At 44.5% G+C, this 16,619-nt stretch overlaps 1 protein-coding gene across 3 annotated transcripts in view; it reads right to left on the reverse strand.

Moving 5' to 3' along the window:
* The window catches only part of PRKG1 (protein kinase cGMP-dependent 1), a 425,347-nt gene that overhangs the window by 156,434 nt on the left and 252,294 nt on the right, over window positions 1–16,619 (reverse strand). For all 3 annotated transcript variants that reach the window (XM_065843185.2, XM_065843184.2, XM_065843188.2), the window contains one exon: window positions 15,227–15,332. In XM_065843185.2, the coding sequence (XP_065699257.1) occupies window positions 15,227–15,332 (106 nt within the window). The remainder of the gene's footprint in view (window positions 1–15,226; window positions 15,333–16,619) is intronic.

The raw sequence follows: 16,619 nt of genomic DNA on the forward strand, positions 1-16,619 counted from the left end.
CTTGGAGAACGGCATCTGCGGGGCCTTTTCTTGCCTTCAAGCGGACCATGACAAACCCAAGAACTTATCCTACTCAGTGTGTTTTCCTGTTGGAAAAGCAGTTTCACATTTGAATATACAAATAACCTTCCTATTCTCCCACTATCACAATACACCGCCCTGTGACAATGAAACACAGTGTGTCAACCACGGCAGACACGGTGTTTCCATTACAACTGTCGATGCTCCTGGCCCTTCAGAATCCACCGCTCTCTGCTTTGCTTGACTCTGCAACCCCTCCATTCTCCTCCTTCAGCTGGTTTTAGACATTGGTGGATGTCGCCTCCATGCCAGGCCGCAGACTTTGCACAAGTTAAAAACACCTCAAATACTCAGAATAGAACCACAGAATTGTAGAATTGTTTTGGTTGGATAAGTCCTTTAAGATCATTGAGTCCAAGTGTTAACCCAACACTGCCAAGTCCACCTCTAAACCACAGACTTGGGCTGAAATGATAGCAAAGCGATGAGTACCACCTTCAAAGCATCTCCCTTGGAGTGAGTTTTTTCGATATATTCATGCCAAAAGACATTGCAAACATTTTTCTTGCCTTTGAAGATCAACGTCCAATTCCATGTCAATAGGTTATTTAAAGAAAAGCATAAAACCCAACACCTTCATCACATTTCTCATTTTGTTCCAAGCTACAGGACAGAGAGAGAAGCAGGCAGAGGACAGCTGCAGCCTTGGGAACCATGTACATTGGGAAAAGATAGAGGAAATACCTCCAGCAGCTGGCGGGGTAGTGGGACAAGCTTTATGAGCCACCATCAGCCATCGCGCCCTACAACTGGTGACCAGCCCGCAACAATCACCTTACATTGCTCTCACCCAGCGACAACAGCGTAAGAGGCATGACACACCTAAAATCAATCAAAGTTAAACGGAACAATATCAAAAGGTAATTTAGGAAAAGTCCGACGTGCTCCCTCTGCTCTTGGTCCATAGGTAGCCAGGGGTGGTTGTCGGGGGTTTTCTCTGGGTATCAAGTGTAGCGGAACCCACCACTCTGAGCAAGGAAAGAGTAAAAGCTCCCTAAGCCACCTTCAAAAGGTTTGTTTCAAATATTTTTAAAGCCAAGTTTCTTCTTTTATCTGCCAAATTAGCTATTGACGAGCTCACCAGGCTGTAGGCACGTAAGACAGGGATAGTATTGCAATGTACAGGGACTGAACACAGATTGCGTGAGCATAATGCATTTAAGAAGATTTTACAGAGATATATCTAAATATAGAAAGGATCTCTTTTCCTTATGAATCACTGTTATCAGCCCACGAGCATGACGCAATACTATCACAGTATTTCCCTCAAACCTCTCACCGCACCCAACAGCGAACCTGCAGCGCTTTCTAGGCCGAGGCTCCGTCTTCGCGCGCTCTCACGTCTCCTGCAGAAGCTACGGCACCTTTTGTCACGTCGAGGCCCAAATTAGCTGCGCAATTTCTTGCCAAGGAGCATCAAAGGGCGGCCTCGCCGCACGCGGCCTCGCAGACAACCCGACCGAGGGCCGGGCCTTCATGAGCTCTTCGTTTGGAAGCGTGTCCAGTTCTTTACTTCATTTGGCCTCTTGGTTCTGCCGCAGCTCAGAGTACAAGATGTGCTCCCTGGTTATGCACCACAAGACAAATCGGAAGATCCCGTGTCCCTATTTTTCATCTCGATGGGGTTTGGTTTGCATCCAGCAACGTCGTTTATTTGCAGCCAGCAACTGTTTCATCCAGATAGGACTAACGAAGATTAAAATTGCCTATTCAGAAGTCTCTAGACCAATTCATGCGTTTTATGCTCCCGTATGCATGGATCCAATTTGCAGAGGAAGTAATAATTCATTTTATTTCAAAGATCCTAAGAGCCAGTAAATGCTATTTCATTTTCGCTTGAGCAAACATAGACTTCGACATGTATTAATCCCCAAAGGATTTCCTATCAGCAAAACACGATTATGTGATCTTCATTCAAACTAGTACATCTGAAGGGTTTTGTGTTTATTAAGAGTTAACTGAAGTGACAGCTAATCAGATTCTTGAAGAAATCTTTGTTCTTCTTCACATACATTTTTTGCAAAGGTTTGCTAAATGGCCCAGAAAAAAACCTCACAAGTTCAGGGACAAGTGACACATCAATTTTCATTTTGCCATCAGTCTGTTTCTCACCCACGGCTGGGTTAGCTGGGCACGGGGATCATTGTCAGCCATCCATAAGGGACGATGACACGAAGGCTGAAGTCTTTGATACGCTCGTTTGCTTATAAAACCATATGGGTGTTTGGTTTGGTTTGTTTTCCACTGTGGTTCTCTTTAAAAGTACCGGCCAACCTTTTCCGGCAGAGCGCCAACCCACTTCTTCATAATCTGTCTAAATGTACTTAGCTAACAGTTATCAAAATGCCTCCACTTGTGAATCCGTATTGCATCTTTCGACTTACAGGAAACAAATGTCAATTAGATAACAGGAAGAAATAACACCTTTCTTGGCTTTTTGGCATTGTCTTTTTTCCTGAGCCCATCAAAGGAACGTGGCCAGCAGATGAGTGGGCGCTGATATCCCTCCTACCCTCCTGCGGCCATTTATTGATATTTCTCAAAAGAAGAACTGGTCATACAGTGAATTGACAATTAACCAATTAACACTTAAAGAGCTAACCCTACCCCACATCACTAAAGACGCTTAGAGAGTTAACCCTTTAACCCACATCACTATTGCCCAGCCTTGCTTAACTCTGTGTAACTTATTGTACGAGAAACAGGAGTTGGCTGACGCCTTGCGAAGATCCTTGGGTGCATCCTTGGTGGATCCTTGGGTGAACTAGACAACGGAAACTTGGGCACAGGACAAGAGATACACCAGTATTAACCAACTCAGCAGTCTGAATCCCAGCCAACTCATCACACTGGACCAAAGGTGAGTGTGTACTGAGAAAAGGACCCGGGTTCACGACCACTGCGCAGCTGCAACCGGGAAGGGCCGGAGGTGGAGACTCTGGAAATGGTCTCCTGAACTCATTGTGATAAGAACCGCCTTCTCGGGGACAGGTGATGAATATGTATAGGTGTTCCTAAAACTTTCATGAATATGTAACACTTTACTGTATTTAACCAAGCTCACAAGTACTGTAAAATACAGTAAGTAAATGACTAAGGTCATTTCCATGCCTCACTGGCACCACCCAAGCACCACGATACTCTGCCGGGTGTAATTCCAGTTACTCCCAGTTTTCTTCTCTTCCTCAGCCGCTGCAATTTAATTTCCAACACTGGGATTCAGGTTGCGCATCTCTCAAAGGAGGCGATCTGGTTTAGGTCTGTGTTTCTAACGCATCCTTTGTAACGGAGCCCGAAGTGCGTTCTCAGCCAACACCGCCTCACCGAGCGCTACTAAAACCGGTGCCAGGAGGCTGTGTGCAGCAAGGCTTGTGCAAAACGCTGCGTCTTCACACTGCAAAACCACCTCCTAAACGCTGGACGCTTTCACAGCAAATTTAAACTTCAGCAAATCCTTCATAAAAAAGTGGACCCCAAGCTAATGCATCGCTGACTACTCACTGACATCGGAATTCCTCCCCAAAGGTTTCAAAGCAAATCTGTCATCAGAAATCTTTCTATTATATCACTGATCACATCCGAGGCCCAACTTTGAGGGTTTGGGAATGGTTTAAGTGTGGGCCTGAATTCAGGGAGCAGCCATAACAGGAACAGTCTGCTGAGACACAGTCACTCAACGTTAAATATTTACCATTTGCCCTCTAAGATCTGAAATCTTACTCATGTTTTCATTTCCTTCCCAGATCTCAGCTTTCCAGGCTGTGAACTGATGCTCCGGACTCGCCGCTCTAGCAGAATCTATTAGTGGCAACTTGCATTTGTCAAAGCAACTAACAAGTCTGATAATAAAATTACTCCATGCAAAGTGTGTGGAAGCTGCACACCAAGGTCCTCCCTGTAGCTTCATCAAAACCACCCCGCAAGTTCTAGGAGTAAAGGGAAATTTCATCCCGTCGCAGCTAAATGTGGAGTTTGAAACCTCAGACAGCTATTGTGTTGGGAATTTTGTCATGTCCGTTCAGTTCTAGACATGATAAGTAGGAGGATAAACTCACGCAAGTCCTGTTGCCACTGTGACCTCCTCAAGTGCATCAGTTAAACTGTCACGTTTCTGACTTTGACACCGAGTTTTACCTGCACCTCTGAATAGGAAAAAACAAACAAGCAAGCAAATAAAAAAACCACGACAAAAAAATCACCCAAACAAAGCTCACAGTCCTTAAGCCAGGCTTAGGCTTACACCAGGCTACGGCTCGAGACTCCCAGCACAGCCAGGAGGAGGAAACCCTTGGCAAACCACAACCTGCACAGAAATGGCTACAAGAGCCTAAAATAGGCTGTGGAACTGCACACAAGCTGTCAAGGAGGGAAATGCTGTTTATTGTCATTTCGATGCCCATCAGGTCACTGTAAAAATAAGCCCATTTAAGTCCCAGCAATGAAACTAATGTCAAGAAATAGCACTTAGGCTCGAGTTCGCCTTTTCCACAAGCGATCAAGCGGTTGCCATGGAAATGAAGCTGATCCTGCCTGACCTATTTTTCCTTTATGTGGTGGTCATCATGTGAAGTATTACTTTGTGCTGTGGCTTTTAGCCTCCATAAATATCTAAACTTGAAAAAGTATCAGGGTTTTAACTACTCAGGCACATACAACCCCCCTGCTTGCTTTTTATTCTTCCTGTCTAAGCTACTGAGTGCAAAAGTCCCAGTTATATTTATTTAACAGTTTTTTAAGAGCAGTTGATGTTTGTAGACTTGCTTTGAAATGTGAAGTCACAGGAAACATGTGCCACTACTTTGAAGCTGATAGTATCTAGAAGTGCTCATTACTGCAAGAAAGAGACTGAAAAAGGAAGACAGCACAGTGATGCAAAACCAGTACACAACATTAGTCTATTAGAAGGCAAAACAAAGGTGATGGGTACAATTCCTGTTAAGAAAGTGGCATTTTTTATTGCAGAGGCCTACCAGCCTGGAGAAGTTTCTGGGGAGACCTGATTGCGGCCTTTCCGCACTTCAAAGGACCCCATAAGAAAGATGAGGACAGGCTTTTCAGCAGGGCCTGTTGTGACAGGACAAGGGGTGATGGTTCTAAACTAAAGGAGGGAGATTCAGGCCAGACACGAGGAAGAAATTGTCTCCATCCCTGGAGACATCCCAGGCCAGGCTGGACGGGGCTCTGAGCAACCTGAGCTGGTGAAGATGTCCCTGCTCATGGCAGGGGTGGCACTGGGGAAGCTGGGAAGGTCCCCTCCACCCAAATCATTCTATAATTCTATAATACTCCAAGTTGAGCTTCATGAGGTTGATTTTGACTCAACACACAAGTTTCTTTCAAACGAAGTTCCACTCTTTCGCTTGACACCAACAGCCCCCGGATGCACATTTGCTGAAGGTGCCTCTGTCCCAGCATCCAAGCTGTCAGTGACAACATGGATTATCTGTCCCAGGATCAACCCCTAAAGTGCCTTTTCACAGGCACCATCAAAACCATTAATTACATTTCTCCGACGATCCTACCAACCTTCAACCCATTCAACCATCTGTATGTCCAGCCCATTCGTCCTCAGCTTCCAAATGACAACGCTGCAGGCAACAGTGTCAAAAGCCTTTCTAAACCCCAAACAAATGACACTCGCCGCTCTCCCCTCAGCCTTGTAGTCATTCCATCCTGCAAGGAATCCATCATCCAGAGAGCAGAGATTTCTTTCATTATTTCTGAAATATTCTGTCAACAAATTATTCAGCCCTAAAGCTGCATTTTTCATCAAATAAATCGTTTGCCAAAATGCTTTGCTTGGCATTGTATATTTGCAGGCAAACTCCGATTTTTCATTAGGATCAAAAGGCAGTTTGGATACACAGTTTTCAAACATTAAGCCTAAGATATCCTTCTAGCAATTAGTCTGTACTCCAACTCTTCCACCAGCTGCAGAAAAAAGGCACTTCTTCTACTGCTTTCCCTCCTTAACACAGCACATATTTTCAGCATTTCAACTTGCACGCCAATAAACCTGGTTTCCTTGGGGCCCACTAGTTCTGTTTTCACTGGAGACATCAGCTGGTTTTCCAATTACCAACTCGAGACAATGAATAGTTTTGCAAGGAGAAAAAGTATCGGCAAACGTAACCCAAAGCACGACGGACCCCGGGCAGACCCGGCGCTTGTGTTTCTGTGCCGTGGGCTTTGATGGGTCAGAAAGCATCATTGGTGTAAAACGCTGGGATTCATTTAACATGACTGGCCCACTGCATTTTTAACTATCACTTTGGATTGAAAAAGCGAAAGCAATAATAGAGTGACACTGATTTCTGGAAACGTCTTTAAAGCTGCCTCATTTGGGCAAATATGCGTATCAGTGTCATCAAACTATTTGGCTTGCTTTGTAGATGAGGCGCTTCATCAATTGTAATTTAAAATCTGTTAAATAATTTAAGGCATGTAAAAATGTTATTTACTCTCAAGTCTTCTAACGAGCTGAGGGCTTCTGTATGAGATCAAATACATCACAGTGAAATTCAGGTATTTCTTCACAGAAGGGAAAAAAATACAGAAGCTAAACTTAAACCTGTACCTTTCCGTCAAGAACTGTTCAGGTCACTCCCTCATTTGAAAAATAACAATAAAGACAATAGTCCTCCTTTCACATAGGAGTTGATATATGTTAACCTGTGATTAACAGTATCAGCTGAAGCAAAATGAAGTTTGGAAGCCTCCAACTGCATTTCTACTGGTATATAAAAAGTTTCGGAGTGGCTGCCGAGAAGTCCAGACTCGCTTTGCTTGGTCAAAAGCAAAACACTTCAAAGCAGACGCTGGGCACGGCTGAAATCCTCCCGAGCGATTCCTTTGAGGACAGGAGACTGTCAGATGCTTTGGTAGGTGTCTATTTGGAATCTGAGCATGAAAATATGACACAACAATAGGGGCTGCCTGGTGTGATAACAGGTTGGACAGGTGGCTAAATGGGCTTTTTATGAGAAATGTCAGACACAAGCATGAGCTCCCAAATGTCTGTGACTATCGAATGGCAGCACACCGCCCAAGGGCTCCAGGAGGGAACACACTTCAATGGGCCATGGGAAATTCAGCCTTGAAGAAGAAGGTTAAGAGGAGGACCTGGTCTTCAAACAGATCATCTTGTCTTTGCTTTGCACCCAGCATGGCGACCTGGAGAGCGCCCGGATGCAAACCCAGCTCCTCGGGCTGCTGGGCTTGTGCCTTTCCTTTCATTAGCGGATTAATAATCCAATACTGATCACTTATAAGGAGCTGAAAGGCTCTGATGGAGCCAAATCCAGTTGGCAGTTGGTCACAAGTGGTGTCCCCAGGGCTCAGCATTGGGGCCAGTTCTGTTTAATCTCTTTATCAATGATCTGGATGAGGGAATCGAGTGCAGCCTCTGCCAGTTTGCAGATCACATCAAACTGGGCGGTAATGTTGATCTGCTGGAGGGTGAGATGGCCATGCAGAGGGGTCTGGACCGGCTGGATTGTTGGGCTGAGGCCAACTGGATGAGATATAACAAGACCAAGTGCTGGGTCCTGCTCTTGGGTCACAACAACCCCATGAATGCTGCAGGCTCAGGGAAGAGCGGCTCAAAAGTGCCTGGGGGTGTTGATCAACAGCTGAACATGAGCCAGTGTGTGCCCAGGTGGCCAAGAGGCCACCAGCATCCTGGCTTGTGTCAGGAATAGTGTGGTCAGCAGGCCCAGGGCAGTGATTGTGCCACTGTACCGGGCACTGGGGAGGCCAAACTGCAAATCTTTGGGTCAGTTTTTGGGCCCCTTATCATAAGAAGGACACTGGAATACTAGAGATAGTGCAGAGAAGGGAACGGAGCTGGTGAGGGGTTGGAGCACAAGTGTGATGGGAGTGGCTGAGGGAGCTGGGGGGTTCAGCTGGAGAACAGGAGCTGAGGGGAGACCTTCTGATCTCTGAACTGCCTGAAAGGAGCTTGGAGCCAGGGGGGTCGGGCTCTGCTCCCCAGGAACAAGCGTCAGGAGCAGAGGAAACGGCCTCAAGTTGCACCAGGGGAGGTTGAGGTTGGATGTGGGGAACAATTTCTTCCCCAAAGGGCTGTGGGGCATTGGAACAGGCTGCCCAGGGCAGTGCTGGAGTCACCATCCCTGGAGGGTTGGACAGGCATTTAGACGAGGTTCTTAGGAACATGGGTTAGAGCCAGTGTTGGGTTATGGTTGGACTCAATGATCTTAAGGTCTCTTCCAACCAAAATTGTTCTATGATTTTATGATTCTTTGGATGGGACACTTGGCCTAATTCGGCCATCCTGGTCAAACCACACGGGCAGATGTCAACCCAGGAACATCTAAGGTCATAAAAGAGAGAAATGGTTGAGCATCACACCCCTTGCTATTTTCTACATTGGCAGCAAATCACATCAGTACTGTTTTATAAAGGAAGGAGTAAAGACTACGGCATTTCGCCCAGATAAAGGCACCAGGAACAAGTTTTCTGTGATTCCTCCTAAACGTTAGATTCAATATCAATACTTGCATGAATCATTCTCAGTGGGTATCAGTTCAATTACAAATAACAGATTAGTAAATTAGAAAAGCCAGATAATAAGCCGTGTACTCTGTCCCTGGTGCAACACGGGACTTTTTGAACTAACTGCTTAAAGCACAATGCAATTTTTAGAAAAATATCAAAATCTGATTTTGAAATGAACAAGACAACCCATCATCATCCTTTTCATATTGTTTCAACAGTTAAGAATTACCTTTGCCGTAACAGCAGGCTCACTGCTATCCTCACTTTGATATTCTTTCTGGATTTTAAGAGCCTTTTATTAAAGATTTTTCCCTTCATAAACTGTGACCACGTTACTCCGCTGTCTTCTCCAGGTTGGCCCAGACATACTCAGCTCCTTGCGTCCCTCAGTATCAAACACCTTTTCCAACCCCATCATCATTTCCATGGCTCTTCTCTCAACCCCATGCAATGTATCCCTGTCCTGGTTCAGACTCTCCATACAAAGGTTTCTACAATATTTTTGCCCCAGGACTGAATTAGTTTCATTTCCAGCCACTGATGCAGACCCTCCAACCCTTTTCTAGGCCAACTTGCAGCTCCTTCACGCCAGGTCAAGCTCCTCACACGTCTGATTGCAGAACACCAGTGCTTCCACACTTAGCATCCAGATTAGTTCCATCAACTAAAAGACCCTAAAAAAACCTCCCAAGGCTTATATCTCACAACCCTGACATCTTCTGTATGGTCTGAATCCCATTTCAGTTGCCGTATATTTTGTTCAAGACCAGTATCAGCCCATTTCATCAACACTCGTTAGACATAAACTCCACCTTCCACTTCTGGAACCTCCGAGCTGTTGCAAGATTCATTAAAATCAGCGTTAACGACCAAACCCCACCCCCAACAACTCTTTGATGTAAGCTACCTAGACTTATTGATTTCAAAAGAACTAATTCTAGCGGTTGTTCAATTTCATCAGCAGCATATTTTGTTACATGTATGTATTTCACTTTTCTGTTGTTCCTACTTCATCATCATGACCCTTCCTCTGCGGTTGAGATGATTTCCCAACAGACAGAGCCCTTCAGGTCAGCACACTTCAGAGCTGACTTCAACAACTCCTAAACAACCCATTTCATCTCAATGCCGGTTTGTCTTCTATCTCTCTACGCAGGAATCCCAAACTAGGCCTGAAAAGACTCCAAAACGCCTCATCTTTTACAGTTCATCACGATTTATCCATCTTTAATGCTCTAATACCAAGTATCGCTGTTTGGCTCCACTCTGCCGCAGACAGGCCATGAACGATGAACCTGGACATTTTAAAGAGTTGATAGATCAAAGACTAACCTGGACATGTTAAATATTAATAGTTGATAGATCAAAGACCCAGAGATTATCACGACATAACAGCCTAACCAGTCTCGCCCAGTTATTCTGGGCTGCCTCCTCAGCTCGTCTAAGAGAAATCTCCGCAAAGCCATCCAAGGCATCCAGTATGTGTGGAAAACAACCTCCTTGGTACATCCAGCCACAAACATCCACATCGTGTTACAATACGAAATGTTAATTTGGTAAGGATGGATTACTGCAAACAAACCCAAACACCTTAATACACCTCGGGTTTGACCCGATGCAAAGTTACCGACGAGAGTTTTCTTTCTCCGAACAGGCAGCAAGTCGAGTGTGACCATCCCCACCGGTCATGAAGCACCACTGCAAACACCGAGGCCCAGATTCTGGTCCCATTTGTACTGCTATAACCCACATTAAGCCTTGGCTTACCACTAATTGCATCCTGCTGATTGATCTGTACCTGAGATCAGACTCTACAGGTGCTGAAAAAGTAACGTGTGATTCTGACCATGGGAAGAAATGATAACTGATGACAGCATTCATCTTAAAAAACTAATAAGGATTTGGAATTAAAAATGAGTAAAAATAAACATCATTATTTTTAAAGGCTAACAACCAAGAGAAAAAGTCCTAACATCACCTCGCCTGCTCAATTAATTACCAGTTCTAATGAAGTAAGGGGCTAAACCACTGCAGAAACACAAGTGTTCCCAGAGCCCCGGACTTTGCGTAACCTGCAAGAACAGGCACGAACCATCCCCAAGCAAACATCCTCTGCCAGCCACGCACACGACACAGATCCTGCACCGACACCCGCAGCCTGATTCTGGTTTCACTCCAGTTCGTGCCGGTTTTGCCCCTGCCCAGTTCACCCCCATGGCTCCTGGGTTGGTTTATCTTTGGCACGTTTTACAGAGATTTATTTAAAAAAACGTTTCTCTCTTCCAACTTCCATGGCAGGATTGCTGACTAAGCTGCATTCTTTTTGTTCTGTTGGGTTTTACCCCTGTGACAGTGAATCTTTGTGCATGAGCTTTCCTCCCTTCTTTCTATGAGAGGTCACAAAGCTTCATTGCTTCATATTTTAACCTTTAGGGCTAAAGGAACTCTCTTTTCTGTGCAAGAAAGCCCAAAAGGCTCCACGTGGACCTGCAGAATAGATTTTACCTGGATGATGCTGACTTGGAACCACTGCAGTAGAATAAACTAAAAGAAGATGGCAGAGATTTAAACCGAAACAGGATCTTGTGTCTACTGAGATCACGAGTGCATCTTTGAAGGTACTTTTCCTTATGGATAGTGGGGGACAAAAAGGACATATGTGGCTATGTTCTCCTTTAAAATGTAAATGTAGTACTGGTAAATTACTTTTTAGGTCCCCAAGAAAACGCCAAGCTAAATAAATAATAATAATTAAAAAACAATGGGCAAAGAAAGTAAAACGCTTCAAAAATCCTCACCCCAGCAGATGTCTTATTACCGCTGTTACCTGTGGCCTCCCTCGTGGAGCCCACGGTTTCCATCTCTGCATCCCTGGTCCCTGCAACCGTTTCTTTCCCACTAGATGGATCAATCCACCATTTCTGCAAAGCCCTAAATGGCCCCAGGGATGGATGTTTGGAACAAAAGCACTGTCACCTGCCTTGGGTGAATGAATATGTCCCTGCTCATGGCAGGGCTGGCACTGGATGGGCTTTAATAGTCCCTCCCCACCCAAATCGTTCTATGAGTCTAAGATTCAATGACATTATAAAATGAGACACAGTCTCATTCCCATTTGTATTAAGCCACATTTCAAATAGAGCAGCCACTGTCACCAATGCTTTGGGGTGGTTCAGGGGCTGCTGCCTTCAGTCCCCTTCACCGAGTTATTGCGGCTGCCTCAACTGAAATGCTCACACATCAAATAAAATAGCAATTATTCCTCTCCTTTCCTCATGCTCTGAATCAACAAGAACATGAGACTTTCTCCTTCTCTTAACTTCTCCCTTTTCCTTGTGGTGTGTTGCCTCCAGCAAAGATTTTCCTTAGATTAAAAAGTAATTGGTCAATGTTAAACTTCTATCACTTATAAAATACCTGCCTCAGCCCCTTCATATGCATTAGCAGCATTCACAAGGGATTGAGTCTGAACTGCGGTTGCTAAACTAATTAATTACAAAAATCTTATGCTGACCTTCTCTCCACTGAAGGCTGAGAAAGAATATTTCTCTTGCAAAAGGGCAGCAGCAAGCTGACAGGCTGATCCCGCGCTGCGCCGTCTCAGCTCCGCTCCAGCGCCCGCCTGCGCAGGGTGCTCGGTGAACCCGCCTCCCGCAAACAGAGAGCGCCCGCCAGGCACCCTCAGGTGCCCCCAGCTCAAACTGAATTTAAAGCCGTGAAAAAAACAAACACATCAGACAGACAAGAATTTGTCTGACTTCTGAAGCCGAAACACGGCTTTTTCTTTCATGCAGAACTCCTGAAATACCGCAAAAAAACATCAAGAGAGGTTCTCCTGCCCCTCTGCTCTGCCCTGGGGAGACCACACCTGGAAAATTGTGTCCAGTTGTGGCCCCTCAGTTCCAGAAGGACAGGGAACTGCTGGAGAGAGTCCAGCGCAGCCACCAAGATGCTGAAGGGAGTGGAGCATCTCCCGTGTGAGGAAAGGCTGAGGGAGCTGGGGCTCTGGAGCTGGACAAGAGGAGACTGAGGGCTGACTCATTCCTGGTTACAGATATAGAAAGGGTGAGTGTCAGGAGGATGGAGCCAGGCTCTTTTCGGTGACAACCAGTGATAGGACAAGGGGCAATGGGTTCTAACTGGAACACAAGAGGTTCCACTTAAATTTGAGAAGAAACTTGTTCCCAGTGAGGGTGGCAGAGCCTGGCCCAGGCTGCCCAGGGGGGTTGTGGAGTCTCCTTCTCTGCAGACACTCAAACCCGCCTGGACACCTTCCTGTGGAACCTCAGCTGGGTGTTCCTGCTCCATGGGGGATTGCACTGGATGAGCTTTCCAGGGCCCTTCCACTCCCTCACATTCTGTGATAATTTCCTGACCACAAAATGCCCTTTTATTATTATTATTTTTTTAATATTTTTTAACAGTTTTATATTTTTTTCAGAAGAACAAATTGCATTATACACACTCCGTGTCACTGGGATGTTCCTTTCATGGAAAAAACAGGGTAAAACCACTGCATATATTTCATATGATGATATATAATGACTCCAAGGAGCCCTGGTGACATGAGTGCAGCAAGATGAATGCAGAGATACAAACACTGTCATTTCACCCCCCCAAAGCTGCATTTCTATTGCAGTTTGTTCCTAGGTGAAAATATGTTATTGAAGAGAATAACCATGACATTACTGCAATTAATTACAAGATTAGACAGGGTGAATTTTTTAGAACACTGCAAGCAGAAAATAACGCTTTCCATCACCACTGCCCTTCCTCTCAACAGGCACCAGTGAAGCTTTTGTTTCTATTCCTTTTCATTTCTTAACAAGAGCATTTTCAACCAGTTATTAATTAGGAAAGAAAATAAAGGAACACAGAATAAGGTCAGCAATTGACATACTCCATGTTTTTCCTTGAAAAACAGAAGGAAAGCGCCCTTTAAAAATGAGCATTTTATGCAATAAATGGCACTTCCATTGAGCTCGAGGTGGCTATTGATGCGCGGAGGACAACCGGAAAACACGCTGGGTAGATCCCATTTGGTGACGGCTTTCCTGCAGCTACCCGCCCCACGCTACAGCTCTCACATACGAGTTCTAACTGGAAGTTTTAGGAAGAAAACACCAGGCCTTTCTAAGGAGTGCAATGTGCTGGACACCCTGGAACGGGCTGTGGCCCAGGAGCTCGGACAAAGCGCGGGGAAAACGCTTCTCAGGTTCTTCCTCACACTGTTTGCTTCTAAATCAGAGCTGGGCAGGCTCTGTGGAACCCTCAGCCAAATTCATCTTGACAATCTTTTAGAAAATCTCTATTAAAACTCAAAGCTTAAGAGCTTAACGTGTGTGTAGTTTCTGAGGCTCTAGAACCCATCTGATCTTCATTTTGGGGGTTTCATTCACCAGCACACAAGGCCAAGGCTTGCTCATGTTTGAATTCGGGATTTTTTTAAGCACTTTTAGTACGGCAACAGGTTTTGCTGCCTCTGCTGAGGTTGGTTGTCAATAACCATCAACTGATACACCGGGGAAGGGCCCAACTTTGATGACTACGCTTTGATGTCACCTCTGAGCAGCAGAACCATCTCCATGGAGCTCCTGGTCCTCTTGTGCTACCTGGGCAGGTTCTTCGAGTGTCATTATTTTGTTGTTATTTACTTTATTAATGGGTGAAACTCCAGGCTCCAAGGAGGTGGGATGTCAACCCAGCCAAGAGTCAGTTGGGCAGATCTAAGTGGTTAATATATTAATTAATAGCTATTTATATATACCGATAATATATTATTTTCCTCCAGTACTAACGGAAGAAAAAACAATTGAAAGTCGAATGAATACAGTCTAACCCTCCCATTTACATTGCTGAATGCCCAAGCGAACGTACGATGCGTGATTTTCCAATTTTAGAAGCCTTATGCTTGAAAACACCTAAAAAAGCAGGTCAGAAACAACAGGAAATCAAGCACATGACACAGCAGGGTAAAAATCAGTACGTTCACATCAGGGAGACCTGTTACCTGTTCTCTGATAGAGCTGCGGAGGATGCATTTTTCACTTAGAACATCCTTTAGAAGGGGGTGTATCATTACTTGGGTTTTCTAAATCTTACAACAGCGCATTTCCCCAAAAACCTCTTTGGAATAAAGAAGCAGCTTCTGAATTAGTTGCTAAAACATTTCCGTCTGCCGCAAATGGGCCAGGTATAGATTTCCCCTGGTGAGAGGTGGGGGAAAGGAGCCCAGATGTGAAGGATTTGGCTCAAATCCCCAATCCAGCATCATCATTTTACCCTCCTCCCCATCTCTTGCATTTTATCACGCTCTGAAAGGACTTGCTTTATAGCTTGCAAAACAGATTTTCTCTAGAAAAAGGTGGTGTTTTTTTTTTGTTCTAATGGATATTTTCTTTAATAAGATACGCTTTGAATGACTCATATTAAAGCTTTTTCTCTTGGAGCTCAGCTGCGTGACTCAGTAACTCCCAATGGGGATGGAACCCAATTGCGGCAAGAGTTAAACAGCAAATGAAACCAGAAGAGATGAGAAGGAAACAAATCAAACACTGCACACACACACACAAAAAGAGTCAAAAGATGAGGATGGCAGGTTTTTGGATAAAGTAAACAAGCGTCATACCTTTTTAAAAATTCCATATACTCAGTATGCTTGATGAGGCCTGTCCTCATCATTATTGTTTGAAAACATTGCCGATCAATAGCCCAAAGTTTCACATTTACGAGAGCTGGAAAAAAACAAACAACAAAACAAGGGAAAAATGTAATTAGCAAAATGTCAAAATTGGAAAAACCTGTTGTGAACTGCACAAGCAAACAAATTAATTCGTGAGAAAGCATGAAAATGGGGACACATTTCAAACCAGTAACGTAAAACTCATCCACTGGACAATGGGCTAAGCGTGCACTGAAATGAGCTGAAATAGCTTGAGTTTAGCTGTAGTACGTGGGGTTTTGGAAAGAGCATCGAGAAGCAGCTGCGAGATGAGAGGGAACCAAGGCAAGGAGGAAATGGGGTGAGACACCATAACCTGGGACACATCGTCATGTAAAAATCTGGGAGATTCGGGAAACTTTTAGCGCGTTATCCTGTTTCTCACAGCGGCAAATCCAGGAAGGTTTCACCCTAATCCCAAAGTAAACGACTCATTTCTCCTCAACCTCAAGAGCTTTTCAGAACCGAGTGTCACATCCTACCGACCAAGCACCTACCAAGTGGGGATGCATTGAGGCATTTGGTTCCAAGTTGAGTTTGCAGGTCTTGGATAAAACTTCAAGACTTCAGTGTTTCGCACCATTCACTACACCATATGGAATATTTCAGAAGCAAAGGCCAGTTGTAAACCCAAATGCAACAAATTACCGGTGCATAAAGCGAGAAACCAAGACGATGTGAATGGGATGCGCAGGATCCCACACGCTCCAGATTTTCATCTTCGCTATGGTTTAGACATTTGCATTAACCAGAGACATTTGCATATATACAGTTTCTAATAGAGCTTCTCCTTCGAGAAACAGTTTAATTAAACACAACTACTCTAAAGACCTCTGCACTTGTAGTTATTTTTTTTCCAGCGTGTAATTAATTTCATCCCCATGTCCCCTTTCACTACAGGGAACAGAAATGAGCAAAAAGACTCCAAAAAGCCTTTCCAAATATTGTCATGAATAAAAACCCGAGAAATTACTTTGCTTTTATTTGCTGGTCCTTTAGTTCATAAACACCTTGGTTAATGAGTTTTTCCTCCCTAAGCACCTTTGCAGTATGGAAAACCTTCAACGTGCAAATTCCAGTTTTGCTTATCAAACTGCATTGCGAATGCGTCACATTTAAAGCCTCTTCTCATTTTCAAGGCAGAAATTCCTTTTTGAGAAGGTTTTTTAGTTTTATAATCAAGCTGGTGGGAAAGAATGACCCATAGCTTTGGGATGAGAGATTTCTGGAGACCAAAATGAGTCTTGTACTCTCTTCAGAGAGGAACAGACAATTGTGGTTTGTATTCAATGTGCTCTAA

This window comes from Patagioenas fasciata, chromosome 8 (assembly GCF_037038585.1).
Source record: "Patagioenas fasciata isolate bPatFas1 chromosome 8, bPatFas1.hap1, whole genome shotgun sequence".
Taxonomy (NCBI): domain Eukaryota; kingdom Metazoa; phylum Chordata; class Aves; order Columbiformes; family Columbidae; genus Patagioenas; species Patagioenas fasciata.